Here is a 13,364-nt window from a genome sequence, read left to right as displayed (position 1 = left end):
CTTTAGCATCCACTGAGGTTTTTTGGGCTAATTTTGAGTTTAGCTCATATTTTAGCAACACCCTAAACATTTCAGCAAAATTGGCATGTATTAGTGATTTTTAAGCAATTTTACTACAGAATTTTAGGAAATGTAGGTCAACTTCAGTGCTCTTTCATTGTTCAAAATTTCCAGTTTTATAGCAAATGTAATATTTTGCAAATAGCTTTTGCACTTTCAGCAAATCCTTTCAGCAATGAAAGTAAATTGCGTCACCATTTTCAGCAAAATGTTTCATCATCTTAAGTGACTACTTTCAGCAAAGAGCATTCAGACCAGCATTATTGCAGGTAATGAAACTTTTCTAGTTAAAAAAAGGATCTTTCATGTTGCTGTAAAGACTTCTCCCTCATTTCTTTGGTGCCAGAAAACCAGCCTGTAGTTCTGCTCGTGTCTGTAAATTGGAGTCTTTGTCTGCGACCACGTTCAGCTTGTTTTTGCTCCCAGCATGAAAGCTGATGGCAGAGAGGAGGGCAGATGAAAACAGAATATTCGGGTTCCTGTCAAATTCACAAAAACCAATAATTATGCTGAAGAAAAGAGAATGTCAAAGGAGAGCAGAAATAGTAGATGTTGGGGATAAATCTATAAAGGACTGCTTCATAGTTTTTTTATCCAATTATAAGCTAGAGAAGGTATTTCTGTTGCTCTAGGAGCTTTTTTTTCCAGCATTTCTCTTGTCTTACATTTGCTCGCTGTTGCACGGCGCCTCACGTTTTCCACCACAGCCAACCAGCAGTCGTCACCTAATTGCTTGCTGAGTTCAGCATTTCTCCGCTGCAGGGCTGCTGTGCGGTCCGGATCTCTGCTTTCCATAACTGGTTGTGACTTTTTAGTGTTCGTAGGAGCTGAGTCTTTTGTTCTTCCAGAAGTTTGCGGTGAAATGATTGTTGAACTGTTATTAGACTTGAAGTGAGGCAGATGAGGAGGAACACCTGGTATTAACCTGAAGAAACCTGAATATTTATTTCCTGTTGAAGCTCCTGGTAAATGCATTTTTCTGTGCCAGACAGCCCAGATGTTCAGGATGGTTCAATGACAAATCCATCCGCCCGCTCTCATCCAGCACGCTCTCATTCAGTCTTGTTCACTGCAAAGACTCATTAATCACACAGCTCTGCCCCTCTCAGCTCCTTTTAATTACCTTTGTTTTATGTCCCCTCCAACATCCATATTTATTTATTGCTCTTGTTCAACACCCTGTAAGGCCTTCCACGGCGTCCAGTGACTGTGAGGATGCATGTAAGATCGCAGCCTCGCATCAGAAGACCGGACCTGTGAATTGATTTCTGATGAGGCTGGATCTAATTCCCTGAGACGGCCTCCTTAAGCAAGAACTGACCACCTTAAGGCTTAGTCCCGTGCTCCTATACGGGTGATGTCGGGTTTTGGGTTTTCCGGGTCGTAAAGACGAGTAGCCGTATCTTAAAAGGCCTATATCATGCTATTCTTTGCCTTACAGAGTAAACTAAATCCATATATTGCATAATAAATTACCTTTAGCACATTAAAAAATGAATTTTAATGAAACATGAGTTATTTTTGCGAGCTCCTTTTCCTACCTGGGAGTAAAACATCTCGATCTCTGAGGCTCCGCCTTTCACTCCTTCCATGACATCAACCTAAAATTGGTCTCAGCAGCTTGTCTGCATTTTGACAAACTTTTGCAAAGAAGGGTTGCAAATTGTGCATATAAAACGAAAGCGTTTTGCGTGACAAATTCGCGTGGCCCGCCTCCCTATTTGCCGTGCAACAAATTCGCTGCTCGCCGCCTGTCAAAAATGTGTTCCTAGCTTAATGCTGCGGCCGCGTGTGGGAGGAGCAACCAGCTAATGTTTTTAGCCTGATCGCTACTTGGAGTGGTGTCTGTGTTTATCTCTAGGATTATGTTGAGCAATCAGGTTTATTTATTGCGAAAAGTTGTAAAAAAAACATCAGTAATCACGTCTTCTTGGGTTTATATGATCATTCAGAGATTTTTTCTTAACCCGGGGTTTCTATCTCACTCCGGGGGCTGTGTCTGTATGACAGCCGCTTCTGCTGTGTTTCTGTGTCTCTGTGACTGAGTTTGAAAACTGTCCCACATAAACTCGGATTGGAAAAATAAAAACATAAATGAGATTAGGGAACCTTTTTTCTTAAAGTTTATGAAGCCCGAGCTGGCAGCCTCCACACCCCACAGCAGCAGTTAGTGCCGCTGGCTCCCAGGAGCCAAGTGCTGCAGGCCGCGAGTGTGAAAGCTGGCGATCTGTTCAGAGTGTATCCTGGCTTTGCCCAGCAGTAGCCGGACAAGCTCTGGAAATCCAATCACCCTGCGGGTTAAAAAGTTAGATGGAAGCTCAAGACACTGGCCTTGGATTTGTTTTCTACCCTGTAATCATCGCGTGCCTAAAGCTGAGTTCATGATTGATAGATGCAATGCCGCGAGCTGCCAGAATTCCGATTTTTGAACTCTGCCGCTCAAATCGCGCTGCAGGTCCTCAATTCGCATCTGTGACGTTGATTTAACATTGAAACTGGCCGCTTCTACCGCGTAAATCACAGTCAGCGTGAACGCAGCATTAGCCTGGGGGTGGAGCTGGCAGCGCAGACTCTTCCTGGAAGGGGCTGTTCCTCACTTTGTGACGTCACAATGTGAGGATCAAAATACCGTTTTAAGGTTGTCTAAAGTGAGAAATAAACATTATACACTTAAAAGCTCAGTAAGTTGATTCTCCCCTTTAAGGGGAGCACAGGTGTGTCTTGCAGTCCCCTTGAGGCTCGTGTGACCACCTCATACAAATGGAACGTAGCATTGTCGCACATGTGATAAGCGTATTGTGAAGCACTTGTGATGCCACGTACACAGCGGACATGTGATTCTTGAACTTGCTCTCACGTTACCTCACATGCAAACAGTACCGTCTTCTTTAAAAAACTCTATTAGGAGTGTTACTCTGTACCAATATCAATATTTTTATTCCAGTTATAAATTAAATTAAAGTACAAACCGTAACATAAATGCATATTTAGTTAAATCTGTGAAGTCTAACCCCGACTGGCCGCCTGTAAAAACTCTCCGGCTGCTCTTTTCTTTACCCCGGGGCAATAGCCGCTTAACCCAGATTAGCCCCTGACTGATCCTCCAATAGATATTCTGATCAGCCGCTCTGACTCTAAGACCCACCGCCGCTTCAGTCCCTCGAGGGCGGGGCTTATCTGGGGAATAAAATCATGGAGGAAACACGGATATGTGGCTGTGATGAGACTTAATACAGCATAGATCCAAATTCAAACTCCCCGTTTTGATTTAATTTTGGAACGATAAGCCAAAAGGACAAAGCAGAAAACAAAAAGAAGAAGTGGTTTCAACATGATGGCAGACAACTCATGGTGAAAATATTAAAGATTTGCTCTCTAAATGTTCTTGGTGCATCAAAATGAAATAGTGAAAAACACCAGTTTATTATTATTTGCAATAAACCGAATAACTAAAAATGAAGCTACATTCAGAATGAGTTCTCTTCATGGATTAGGATGACTGTCTTGTTGTGAAAAAGGAAATTTATCTCAATGTCTCGGTTTGATTTTTGAATAAAATGATTATAAAATATAAACAGATCCGTAGTTTTGAGAAAATAAAACTGTGAAAGTGGATGATTTTTGACTCATTGGATGAAGAACCACAGAAGTGTCTGTTTGCTCCATCAGGCCAGCAGCCAAACGTTTTCTTTCTGGCAGAAACAGCAAAAAACAGCAAACTAGAAATATGTCAATTATTGGTTTCTGGCATTAATCTTAGATTGGACAGATTTGAAATGTTTACCCGTAAAAGTAAAAGCTCACAGTCTGATTCCTCCTTTCACACTAATAAAACTTCACCTTAAAAATATTAAGGGAAGGAAAAAATACTTATTTCAGTAAAGATATATCTTAAAATGCAATTTTTTTTCAATGATTTTATAAGATTTATTGTCTTAAAAGAAATAAATCTAATTGAAAATTAACCCTGAAGTTGATTTTGTGTAAATCTAGAGCACTATATGGGTTTTTAGTAGTTAGAGAGTAGGGTGGGAGGGTGAGAAAGCAGGCTCCACCCACTGTTATTGGGTCATCCGATTGGTCAGTTCAACTTGAATAACTTGAAAATCGTGAAAATTTTAGGATTATTAAGAAAATGTTTACAGAAAAAGAAGGAGTCAGAGCAAGAATGGTTCTTCTGACCAATAGAATGACCGAGTAACAGCTGCTTATTTCTCTATAGAAGTCTTTATTTTTGGTTTTGGTTTCTTGGTGCCACTTCCTGTTTGGAACACCAGGAGGGCGGGGCCTCTCCGCCCAGTTCTTATAGATCAGGGGTCTGCAACATTTAGCGGTAAAAGAGCCAATTGGACCTTTTTCTTAGTAAACAAAACCAAGTTGGAGCCACAAAGTCTTAACTTACCCTTTTGGATGATGTGATACTGCTTTGATTTCTTGCTTTTATAATAAATATGATTTTTTTATTTAATAAAACAAAAATGTAAAGACAAACAGGGATTTTTCTAAAAATGTGAAATTGTTTTTTTCTGTTTTACTTTTGACATAAGTTTGCATGAAGTCCTTTCAAAATAAAAGACTCCATGTTCCAGACAGGATCCCCCAGTGGAGCTAATGCACTCCTATGAAAGGTTTCAAACAGCTCAAGACAAAAATGACATTTTCTCTGGTTATATCTTAGGTCTCTGGTGACTTGAAATCTATGCATTCATTCTAAGCAAAGGGATGTAAAAACCTGGTTTATCTTACTTCCAGATGCACCTCAGCCATAAACGGATAAAGTTAGGTAATCTAAATGAAATCAGTGATAATTTAGTACTTTTAAAAAGAACTTATTTCATTTTTCTTCAACCAATGAGCTACTAGGTAAAAGAACCACATGTGGATGTGGAGCCTCAGGTTGCAGACCTCTGTCATAGACAGTCCCGTTCAGGCGTCTCCATCGTTGCTTCAGTTGTCTTGATTCTTGTACTCATGTTCACACCTGTTCTGATTGGCTGTGTCCTCAGGTGTCACATAAGAGTGATCGACACGTTTGGGACGGAGCCGGCTTACAACCACGAGGAGTACGCAACGCTTCACGGCTACCGGACCAACTGGGGCTACTGGAACCTGAACTCCAGACAGTACATGACCATGTTCCGTAAGCCCCGCCCTCTCTGTGTCTTCACCAAAAAGAAAACGCTCTGATCTCTTCTGCTTTTCACACACGCACGAACACGCAGACCTGTCATCAGCAGACAGTTCTCTAAATATGCTAAAATGACTTCAAGCCAGTCTTTTCACTTTCTTTGACAGGTCTCGCTCCAGGCTCACATTAATTTGGAGCAATGTGTTTGATGCTGCTATTTTCAGCCGCCGCCGCCGCCTGCAGCTTCCCTTGAAGCTTTACCTGTTCTGTATTTTCTCTGTTTGGTGTTAGATGTTACCAAATATGTCTGATCTGCCCTCATGGCTGTCTGTCTCCTCACTTCACAACAGAAACACTGACTAGCGAGTCTCAACCCGACAGAGTTATTTAGCCGGCGCCCAGCAGGAGGATCATTACATCTACATAAAACCGCTCACTTTCAGACAGGCAGCTCCACATTGTGTAAAGTTATAATGAGTAACTCAACCTTCATGGTTGTGGGGAACAGTGGGGACACCATTTATGTGTGCATTCAATTTGTGGCGCCAAATAAGGACTTAAATGTAAAAACAAATGTAAAGAAATGTCAGGAGCAGGGAAAGGAGCACACCAGTGATCCTTTGAAAGTCCTTGAAATCACAGGCAGAACTTAACCCATTTCAGTGCATAAATCCTTGTATTAGGAGCCTCCATAGCCAGCAGCAGCTGGCTCTCAGACAGTCACTATTTATAATACTTAGAGAGGCAATAATCACAGTCAGCGAGCCGCTGAACTCCGCCGCTCGCTGTTATCGTGCTGCTTCTCTGGCTTTCCTCTCATTCCCTCACTGGCAGTAAAAGTCTTTTCCTTCTTGTCTTTGTGCGGATCGCTCGCTCCGCTCATCACTTTCCCGCCTCCACTAACCCTCACTCACACCCACGCAGCTCACACGCCCGACAACTCCTTCATGGGCTTCGTGTCGGAGGAGCTGAACGACACGGAGAAGAGGAGCATCCAGCAGAACAAGGTCAACAACATGGCCGTGGTGTACGGGAAGGAGGCCAGCATGTGGAAGGTGCTCACACCAAGAATTTATTTTGATACTTCTATTTATTTAAAAAAATACAGTGTGAATGCTGAGGGGATGATAAAAAACTATAGACCTTTTGTATGGAAGCATGATAAAAACATAAAGACCCGCTCCAATTAAAACCGTTTTTTTAAAACATCTACTTGTGACGTTTTTCTGATGATGGAGGACATGTATGAAGAAAATTACACTCAAAATTGCAATTCTAAGTATTTCTTTAAAGCTAAAGTTCCAGATGTTGTTACACGCCCATCTGTGTGAAATTTGATCTTCACATTTGGCTCCTCCCCTGGGGGAGGGGTGAGCGGCAGACACACTCAGTTTAACCCCCAATCCAACCCCTAAATGCTGAGTGTCAAGCAGGGAGGCACTGGTATAATCGGTATGACTCAGCCCAGATTTGAACTCACAACCTTCCAGACTCAAGGCGGACACTCTACCACAGGGCCGCTGAGCTGTATTCAGCTGGTTGTGCATCAGGAGCAGATGAAAAAGTAGGATCTTAGAAAGATATGTGTGAATAATCACGTTAAAAAAAGATAACGATAATAACTATAAAAGTACGCTCTGTGCTAACAGCAGCCATATTTGTTTACAGCAGAACTCATCATTTCTTCATCTACAACCGTTTCCAGTATTTTTGATACTTCTGCGCATGTCAAAATGATTTATTCCGATCAAAAGTGGGGCAGATGTAAGCGCTTGTTTTCATCAGATCAGGTTTTTCAGGTCCATGTACACTGTTTAATTCTAATCCGATCTTTGATGAGATTAAAGATGTTTGGTACATGTTAAAAAATGACAGCAAAGAACACAGACGTTCATTTGTTTGATTGTAAACAACATAATAATAATAATTTGCATTTTTGCCAATTTTGATGCAAATCTTGAAGTTTTTGTAGCATGTAATATAGAAGCATCTGTGACTCATAATTCAAAATAAAAGTCAATACTGGAAATGTTTTTTCATTTTCACAATTTAACTGCATTACTTGTCTCTTAAATAAAATGAAAAAGCAATTCTCCGAATGGCTATTTCTTCTTCAAATCCGCTCATTCTGTAACTTAATTAAAATGACAAAGAAAATGTCATTTGACATTTCATTTTCAAAAAGTTCCTCAGTAAATTTGTACCAAAATTCATTTAGAAATATCAAGTTTGATAATAAAATCGATTAACAGAAATGCTTTTCCATTTTCAGAATGTAATTGCACTACTTGTCTTTTAAATACAGCGAAAAAGCTATTCTCCAAACGGCGGTTTCATTTCTTAATCAACAACTCTCATTCTGTGACATAATTTTAAGAGACGGATGACATCAGTGCTCCTCCTCTGCTTTGGTCTGTGCTATCGGCAAATGACATGCCGCTCTCATTTATTTATATTGAGAAAAGGGGAAAGGGAAGGAAGAGAAGGAAAAAACAAGCTCAAAGCTGAGATTGATCTTTTCATCTACAGTTAACTAGTGTTTTTTTTTAAAAAACAAAAGACAAAAAAAGCTGTTTGGAGAATTGCTTTTTCATTTTATTTAAGAGACAAGTAATGCAGTTACATTGTGAAAATGAAAACTTATTTTGAATTATGAGTCACAAACGCTTCCATACGTCTAAATGCTACAGTGTGAATCTGGATTTAGATTTTATTTCTTTGACAATTTGTGTTTTAAACTGATAAAGATTTCAATTACTCGCCTCTGTGTGTCTGAACGGCATCTCAGTTCATGGAGAAGGTCTGGAGGGTTTATGGAAGCATAACTATGTACTCTGCTACAGACTGGAGGTGGATTGACTTTTTCTTTCTTTCTGCTGCTTCTAATTCCTCGCGGCTCTTTGTCCTTCAGCTTCAGGTAAGAGTCTGTTTTGTCTTTTTCTATCCATTTAGTCAATCAAAAGATCATTTTCGCTTAGACATATTACGCAGTGTTTTCACTCAGTCGTATCCTATAAACTTAATAGAGTTGCTTCTGTTAGTGGAATTTCTAACTACTGAACCCCCAATCGTTGTTTTTAAAATGCTGTTTTTTATTTTTTTATTCAGTTCTGCCAACCACATTTTCATTTGAACCAAGGTGTAAGTTTACGTTTTAATAAACTCACAACTTTGTGCTCAATATTGGCCGTCGCCATTCTGTTGGAGTGTCCATATCTACAATTACCGTTTTCTAGAGCCAAAACGGCGACATGGTAGATGGTGTACACTTATATAGAGCTTTTCTACCTTCTTTGAAGGGTCAAAGTGCTTCACAGTCAAAGATCCATTCACACGTTCACACACTGATGGCTGCTCCGCTGAAAGCTGTAACTGAGAAGGAAGATGGAACCATTTACGGAGTATTTTAAGGAATAAGAGACGCTGAAACTGTATTATTTTAGCTCTGTTTTAGTGGTTTTGTGAACACAGAAATGTAAGCAACTTTAACTGGTCAGAAAACATCTAATGCAGCTCCACGTCTCATAGCCAAAGCTATTGCTAGCATTAGCATAAATTAGAAGAATAAAATCATTATTACCTTCAAAATCAAACAAGTAGAATTCAATGAGGAACGTGTAACTTTCGTCTAAGAGAGAAATAAATGACTCATTTAATATAATCCACAGGAGTTTGGGGAAGCAGCTGTGCAGGATTTTGCATCTTTGATTTTTTTAACAATCTGAGAGAAAAACAAATACAACCAGAGAGGACATTTATAAAAAAAAATATTGTACACAATTTTCGTTAAAATTGGTAAGATTACCTTTTATTTTTTATTATATATTTAAGTCTGATTTCCAAGTTGGACAGTCATTTTCCCGATTATTCCAACACCACATGATCATATCATTTTCCTAAGTTTTTCTCTGAGGGACATCAACCCATTGATGAAAATGGTTCTAAAATGAGAACAACAACAACAGGTTTGAAATAAAAACTACAAAATGTTCTGTTTTAAAGTCATTTTCAATTAAGATTAAGGCATGTTTTAGATTCCATGTTATTTCTTTCTTTTACAAGGTGAATTACCAAACCAAATCTAGATGGTAGTCTAATGGGCCAGGACTGTGTTCTGCCATGCCGGTCTCACTCCACTGCTCCCTGACTGAGTTGTAGGATCAACTTATTGAAATCTGTAGCTGAACCCACCTGTGTTTCTCTTGCTAATTCATGGCCGTTGTCTCCTGCACTTAGCGCTTGAGCTAATCTGCTAATTGGCTGGGAAAATCCTCACAGAGGAAGCTATTGATCGCTGCAGCTCCCAGTTACCGCTCCACAGGGTGTTCGGCGGTGGGCGGAGGGGGCGGAGGGGGTGTGTGCACTTAGACTCTATTTGTGTGATTCGGTTTTGTTTGTGGAATGATTAAAGCAGAGGTTTGTCCTTTAATGCATTATGTTCAGCCTTGAAAGCTGAGCGCATTGAAAGTGTTCCTCTAACCTTCTCAACCACAGGAAGGGGGGCTTTTATTGTGGTGAATGAAAAGCAAATGGATGTTTTTTCCTGTTGAACATGAATTCAGATCCTTAATTTGAGAAAAAAAAACAGCTATTACTGTATGTACATGTAAAAATAACGTTTTGAAAAAAGGGTATAGTTTCCTCTTCTAAAATTTGCTTTAAACTGAAACAACATGTATTTAGGATGAGTAACTTATCTGAGGGTTTCTCAGGGTCAGCCTTTCCAGGTTACCCTACTTAAGCCTTAAGGGGGATACGGGCTGTTTGTGGGCTAAAAATGAACAAACCTGTACATGTCTTACAGGTGACCCACAGAACATATCAAGGTTCAATTACAAAACAGAAATATATTGCAACATACTGGAAAATCCGCAAAAGCGCAAAAATCCCCCACATCATTTGCGACTGAAACATCATAGTGGAGAAGATTATCATTCTTGCTGATTGTATATCCAAAGCCATACTATCCAACATATTTACCACATCAATTAGTTGTCAAAGCAGGATCCAGATAAATGTCAATTAGACATCTTTTATGGCAAGCCTTTATCATTTAATCCATATCCTTGATATCAGGCTGTTTTAAGGCTAACTGTAATGGCAAAAGTACAATAAAAAGGCTTGCCATAATCTTTGACCAAACATTTCTTAAAAAAACGTCCGGTGTGAACCGGACGATAAGACTTTAAATAAACTGCATTTATTGCATCATGAAGCTCCACACAAGCTGGACGACAGCAGTCTTTAGAGGAAGTAAGGTGTGTTTTAACTGAAAAACAATAAAAGCATCTGAGGACCCTGAGGACTGGAGTTCAGGAAGTCAGATTACGTTTTTACAAGTTTTAGAATCATTTTGGATGTCACTGCTTAGACTTTTAGAAGATAAACTCTTAGTTTTGTATGCTATCTGAAGGAAAACACACATTAATTATTTAAAAAGCTGCTTTTCATTATTGTTTCAAACTTTTATCCTATTATATAAAGTAGTAGTGGAGGATCAGAAGAAACTCGTTTTCTGAGTTTAGTTTATCAGTTTTCAAAGTACCAAGAAATCCTCCTTTAATGATTCGCTTTTTTCTGTTTCCAAACATTTTAAATAAGCGCTGTGAGGCTCACACTCACACTCATCAGATTTTTTTTTCTCCATTTGTTTTTCCTTCAAAGATCATCTGTACCTGTAAATATTACACATTAGTCTGCTTCTGCATTTTGTTACTTGAAGGGCAAACATTCCCTCCAGTAAATCAACAAGCGGGCTACAAGGTTCAGAGTGTTTATGAGTGTTAACTCATGTACGGCGATCAAAATATTTATGAGCCGTTTTCATTCCAGACCATCATCTCGCTTTCGGCAAAATTAAATCTGCAGCAGATAAACTTCAAACCTGAAAAGATGAAAAAAAAAAGTGCTTTTGTTTGTTTTCAGATTCCTGTTTGCTCAATATAGATCTGATCTAACAAACAGAAAACTGGAAGAACTGAATGTTTGGATTGTTTTTGTTTTCCAATACAGTAAAAGTGAAGCTTTAAAGGCAACTGGGCTGTTTTTGTGTCATCTATTTTAGGGGTCCCCAAATATTTTCTTGTGAGGGCCACATGACTGTTGTCTCCTCTGATGGGGGGGTGGGTCGGTTTGTAGAAGAAAAAGTAGCAATCACAGACGAAACGTAAAGATGTATGTTTTTCCAGAAAGCCACACTTAATCAAATTTTTAATAATTCATTTCTGTAAGATAACAAACAAAATAATACTAAAACATTTTAAAAACTAGATGTAACGCATTACCTGCTAATTATAAATAGCTGAAGATGCTTAAATTGATTCCTAAAAGCACTGAAGCTGATAGCTGAAAATGCTGAAGCTGATAGCTTGCTAAAATATTAGTGCCAAATTAGCTGAAAAAACTCAAAAAAATCTAAATTAGCTAAAACAGCTAGCATGTAGCTAAAATATTAGCTAAACTTCAAAATAGCCAAAAAACTAAAAAAAGCCATAATTAGCCAAAACAGCTACCATGTAGCTGAAATATTAGCTAAATACCAAATTAGCCTAAAAAAATGGAAAAAAAAAATTTGGCCAAAACAGCTAGCATAAAGCTAAAACATTAGCTAAACTCCAAATTAGCCTTAAAAAAACAGAAAAAAATTAAATTTGTCAAAAGTGCCAGCATGTAGCTGAAATATAAGCTAAATGCCAATCTAGCTTAAAAAACTGGAAACATGTTTCATTTAGCCAAAACAGCTAACATGTAGCTGAAATATTAGCTAAACTCCAAATTAGCCTAAAGAACTGAAAGCCTAAATTAGCCAAAACATTTAGCATGTAGCTGAAATATTAGCTAAATGCCAAATTAACCTAAAAAACTGGAAACATGTCTAGTTTAGCCAAAACAGTTTGGGGGGCCGGATCAAATGTGGAGGAGGGCAGGATTCGGCCCGCGGGCCATAGCTGATCTATATGACTGAAATGTGAACTTTATTTGTTTTTTGGCAGAAAATGAATATCAAAGCAGAAAATATTTTTTCCAACTGTGCGTTTTTAAGTTTCATCCAACAAGAATTCATCTTTTATTTTGGAAAAATAGCATATATATGCAGGATTTAAAATACGCCTGTAGCAGAAAATCAACAAACATCCTTTATTAACCTCTAACTTTGGTCTTCCAGCAGGGCAAGGAGAGTTTCCTGGAAATCCTCCACAGATACATGGAGGTTCATGGTACAGTCTACTATGAAACCCAGAGACCTCCTGAAGTCCCAGCTTATGTGAAGAACCACGGTCTGCTGCCGCAGCACGAGCTGCAGCAGCTCCTCCGCAAGGCCAAGGTAAGAGACTGAACACCAGAACACCAGCTTTGGTCTGCTCTCCCATCCTGCTGAAGGAGGGAAAGCATCTGCAGACATTCTGCACTTTAAGGGTAACTAAGCAGTAAATCTATTTTTTAGGATGTTTTCCTGTGCAATAGGAGCTTTAACACTAGAATCCCTGGAACTTTCAGCTTCTGCTGCAATGCCCCCCTCCCCTTCTCAAAGTAGTGTTGTGGTGATCACCTTAAACCATCAACAATGACTTCCTGATTTCGCAATGCAGATTGTAAGGTTTAAATTTGCATGTGAAAGAAGTATTTTTAACACAGACAAATACAATAAATGACAAACTGGTGACATGGGGGTTGATCCATTTTTGATGCTTAAAACCATCAACAATGACTTCCTGATTTCCCAATGCAGAGTCCACATGAAATATTTGTTTTTACTTTTAAATGTTATTTTTACCTCAAAACTGTTCAATGCAGGTGAAAGAAATTTTTTAACACAGACAAATGCCTTTAAACCATCAACAATGACTTCCTGATTTCGCAATGCAGAATGTCATGTTTAAATTTAAGTTTGACATGCATTCCAGATTCCGCCACTAGACGGTCAAGTGGTTATGGCTGCGGACTCACATTCAGAAGGTCATGGGTTCGAATCTCGCTCAGGAAGAGTCCACATGAAATATTTGTTTTTACTTTTAAATTTTATTTTTTTTACTTAAAATTGGTGACATGGGGGGGGGGCGTTTGATTCCTTTTTGATGCATTTAATGATCTTCAAATTGCAAATTAGATCTAGGTTGTACGACAGCACACAGTTCTGCTCCCTCCCCCCATCCACATACCTAAGAGAAACAGGTTT

The 13,364-nt window shown here is 39.0% G+C and overlaps 2 protein-coding genes across 6 annotated transcripts in view; one reads left to right on the top strand and one right to left on the bottom strand.

The window, feature by feature from the left end:
- The window catches only part of LOC112157183 (B-cell receptor CD22), an 821,740-nt gene that overhangs the window by 313,073 nt on the left and 495,303 nt on the right, over positions 1 to 13,364 (bottom strand). The window lies entirely within an intron of this gene.
- LOC112157180 (alpha-1,6-mannosylglycoprotein 6-beta-N-acetylglucosaminyltransferase B) overlaps positions 1 to 13,364 on the top strand; it is a 186,345-nt gene that overhangs the window by 129,955 nt on the left and 43,026 nt on the right. Inside the window, exons 10-13 of one of the 3 annotated variants that reach the window (XM_024289780.2) lie at positions 5,067 to 5,200; positions 6,113 to 6,243; positions 8,100 to 8,105; positions 12,357 to 12,512. In XM_024289780.2, the coding sequence (XP_024145548.1) occupies positions 5,067 to 5,200; positions 6,113 to 6,243; positions 8,100 to 8,105; positions 12,357 to 12,512 (427 nt within the window). Of the gene's footprint in view, positions 1 to 5,066; positions 5,201 to 6,112; positions 6,244 to 8,099; positions 8,106 to 12,353; positions 12,513 to 13,364 lie in introns of all 3 variants that reach the window. The other 2 variants (XM_024289779.2, XM_024289781.2) reach the window with 2 other exon arrangements.

This window comes from Oryzias melastigma, linkage group LG1 (assembly GCF_002922805.2).
Source record: "Oryzias melastigma strain HK-1 linkage group LG1, ASM292280v2, whole genome shotgun sequence".
Classification (NCBI taxonomy): Eukaryota; Metazoa; Chordata; class Actinopteri; order Beloniformes; family Adrianichthyidae; genus Oryzias; species Oryzias melastigma.
The sequence above is the reverse complement of the archived record's forward strand: the minus strand, read 5'-3'. Positions and strand labels throughout refer to the sequence as shown.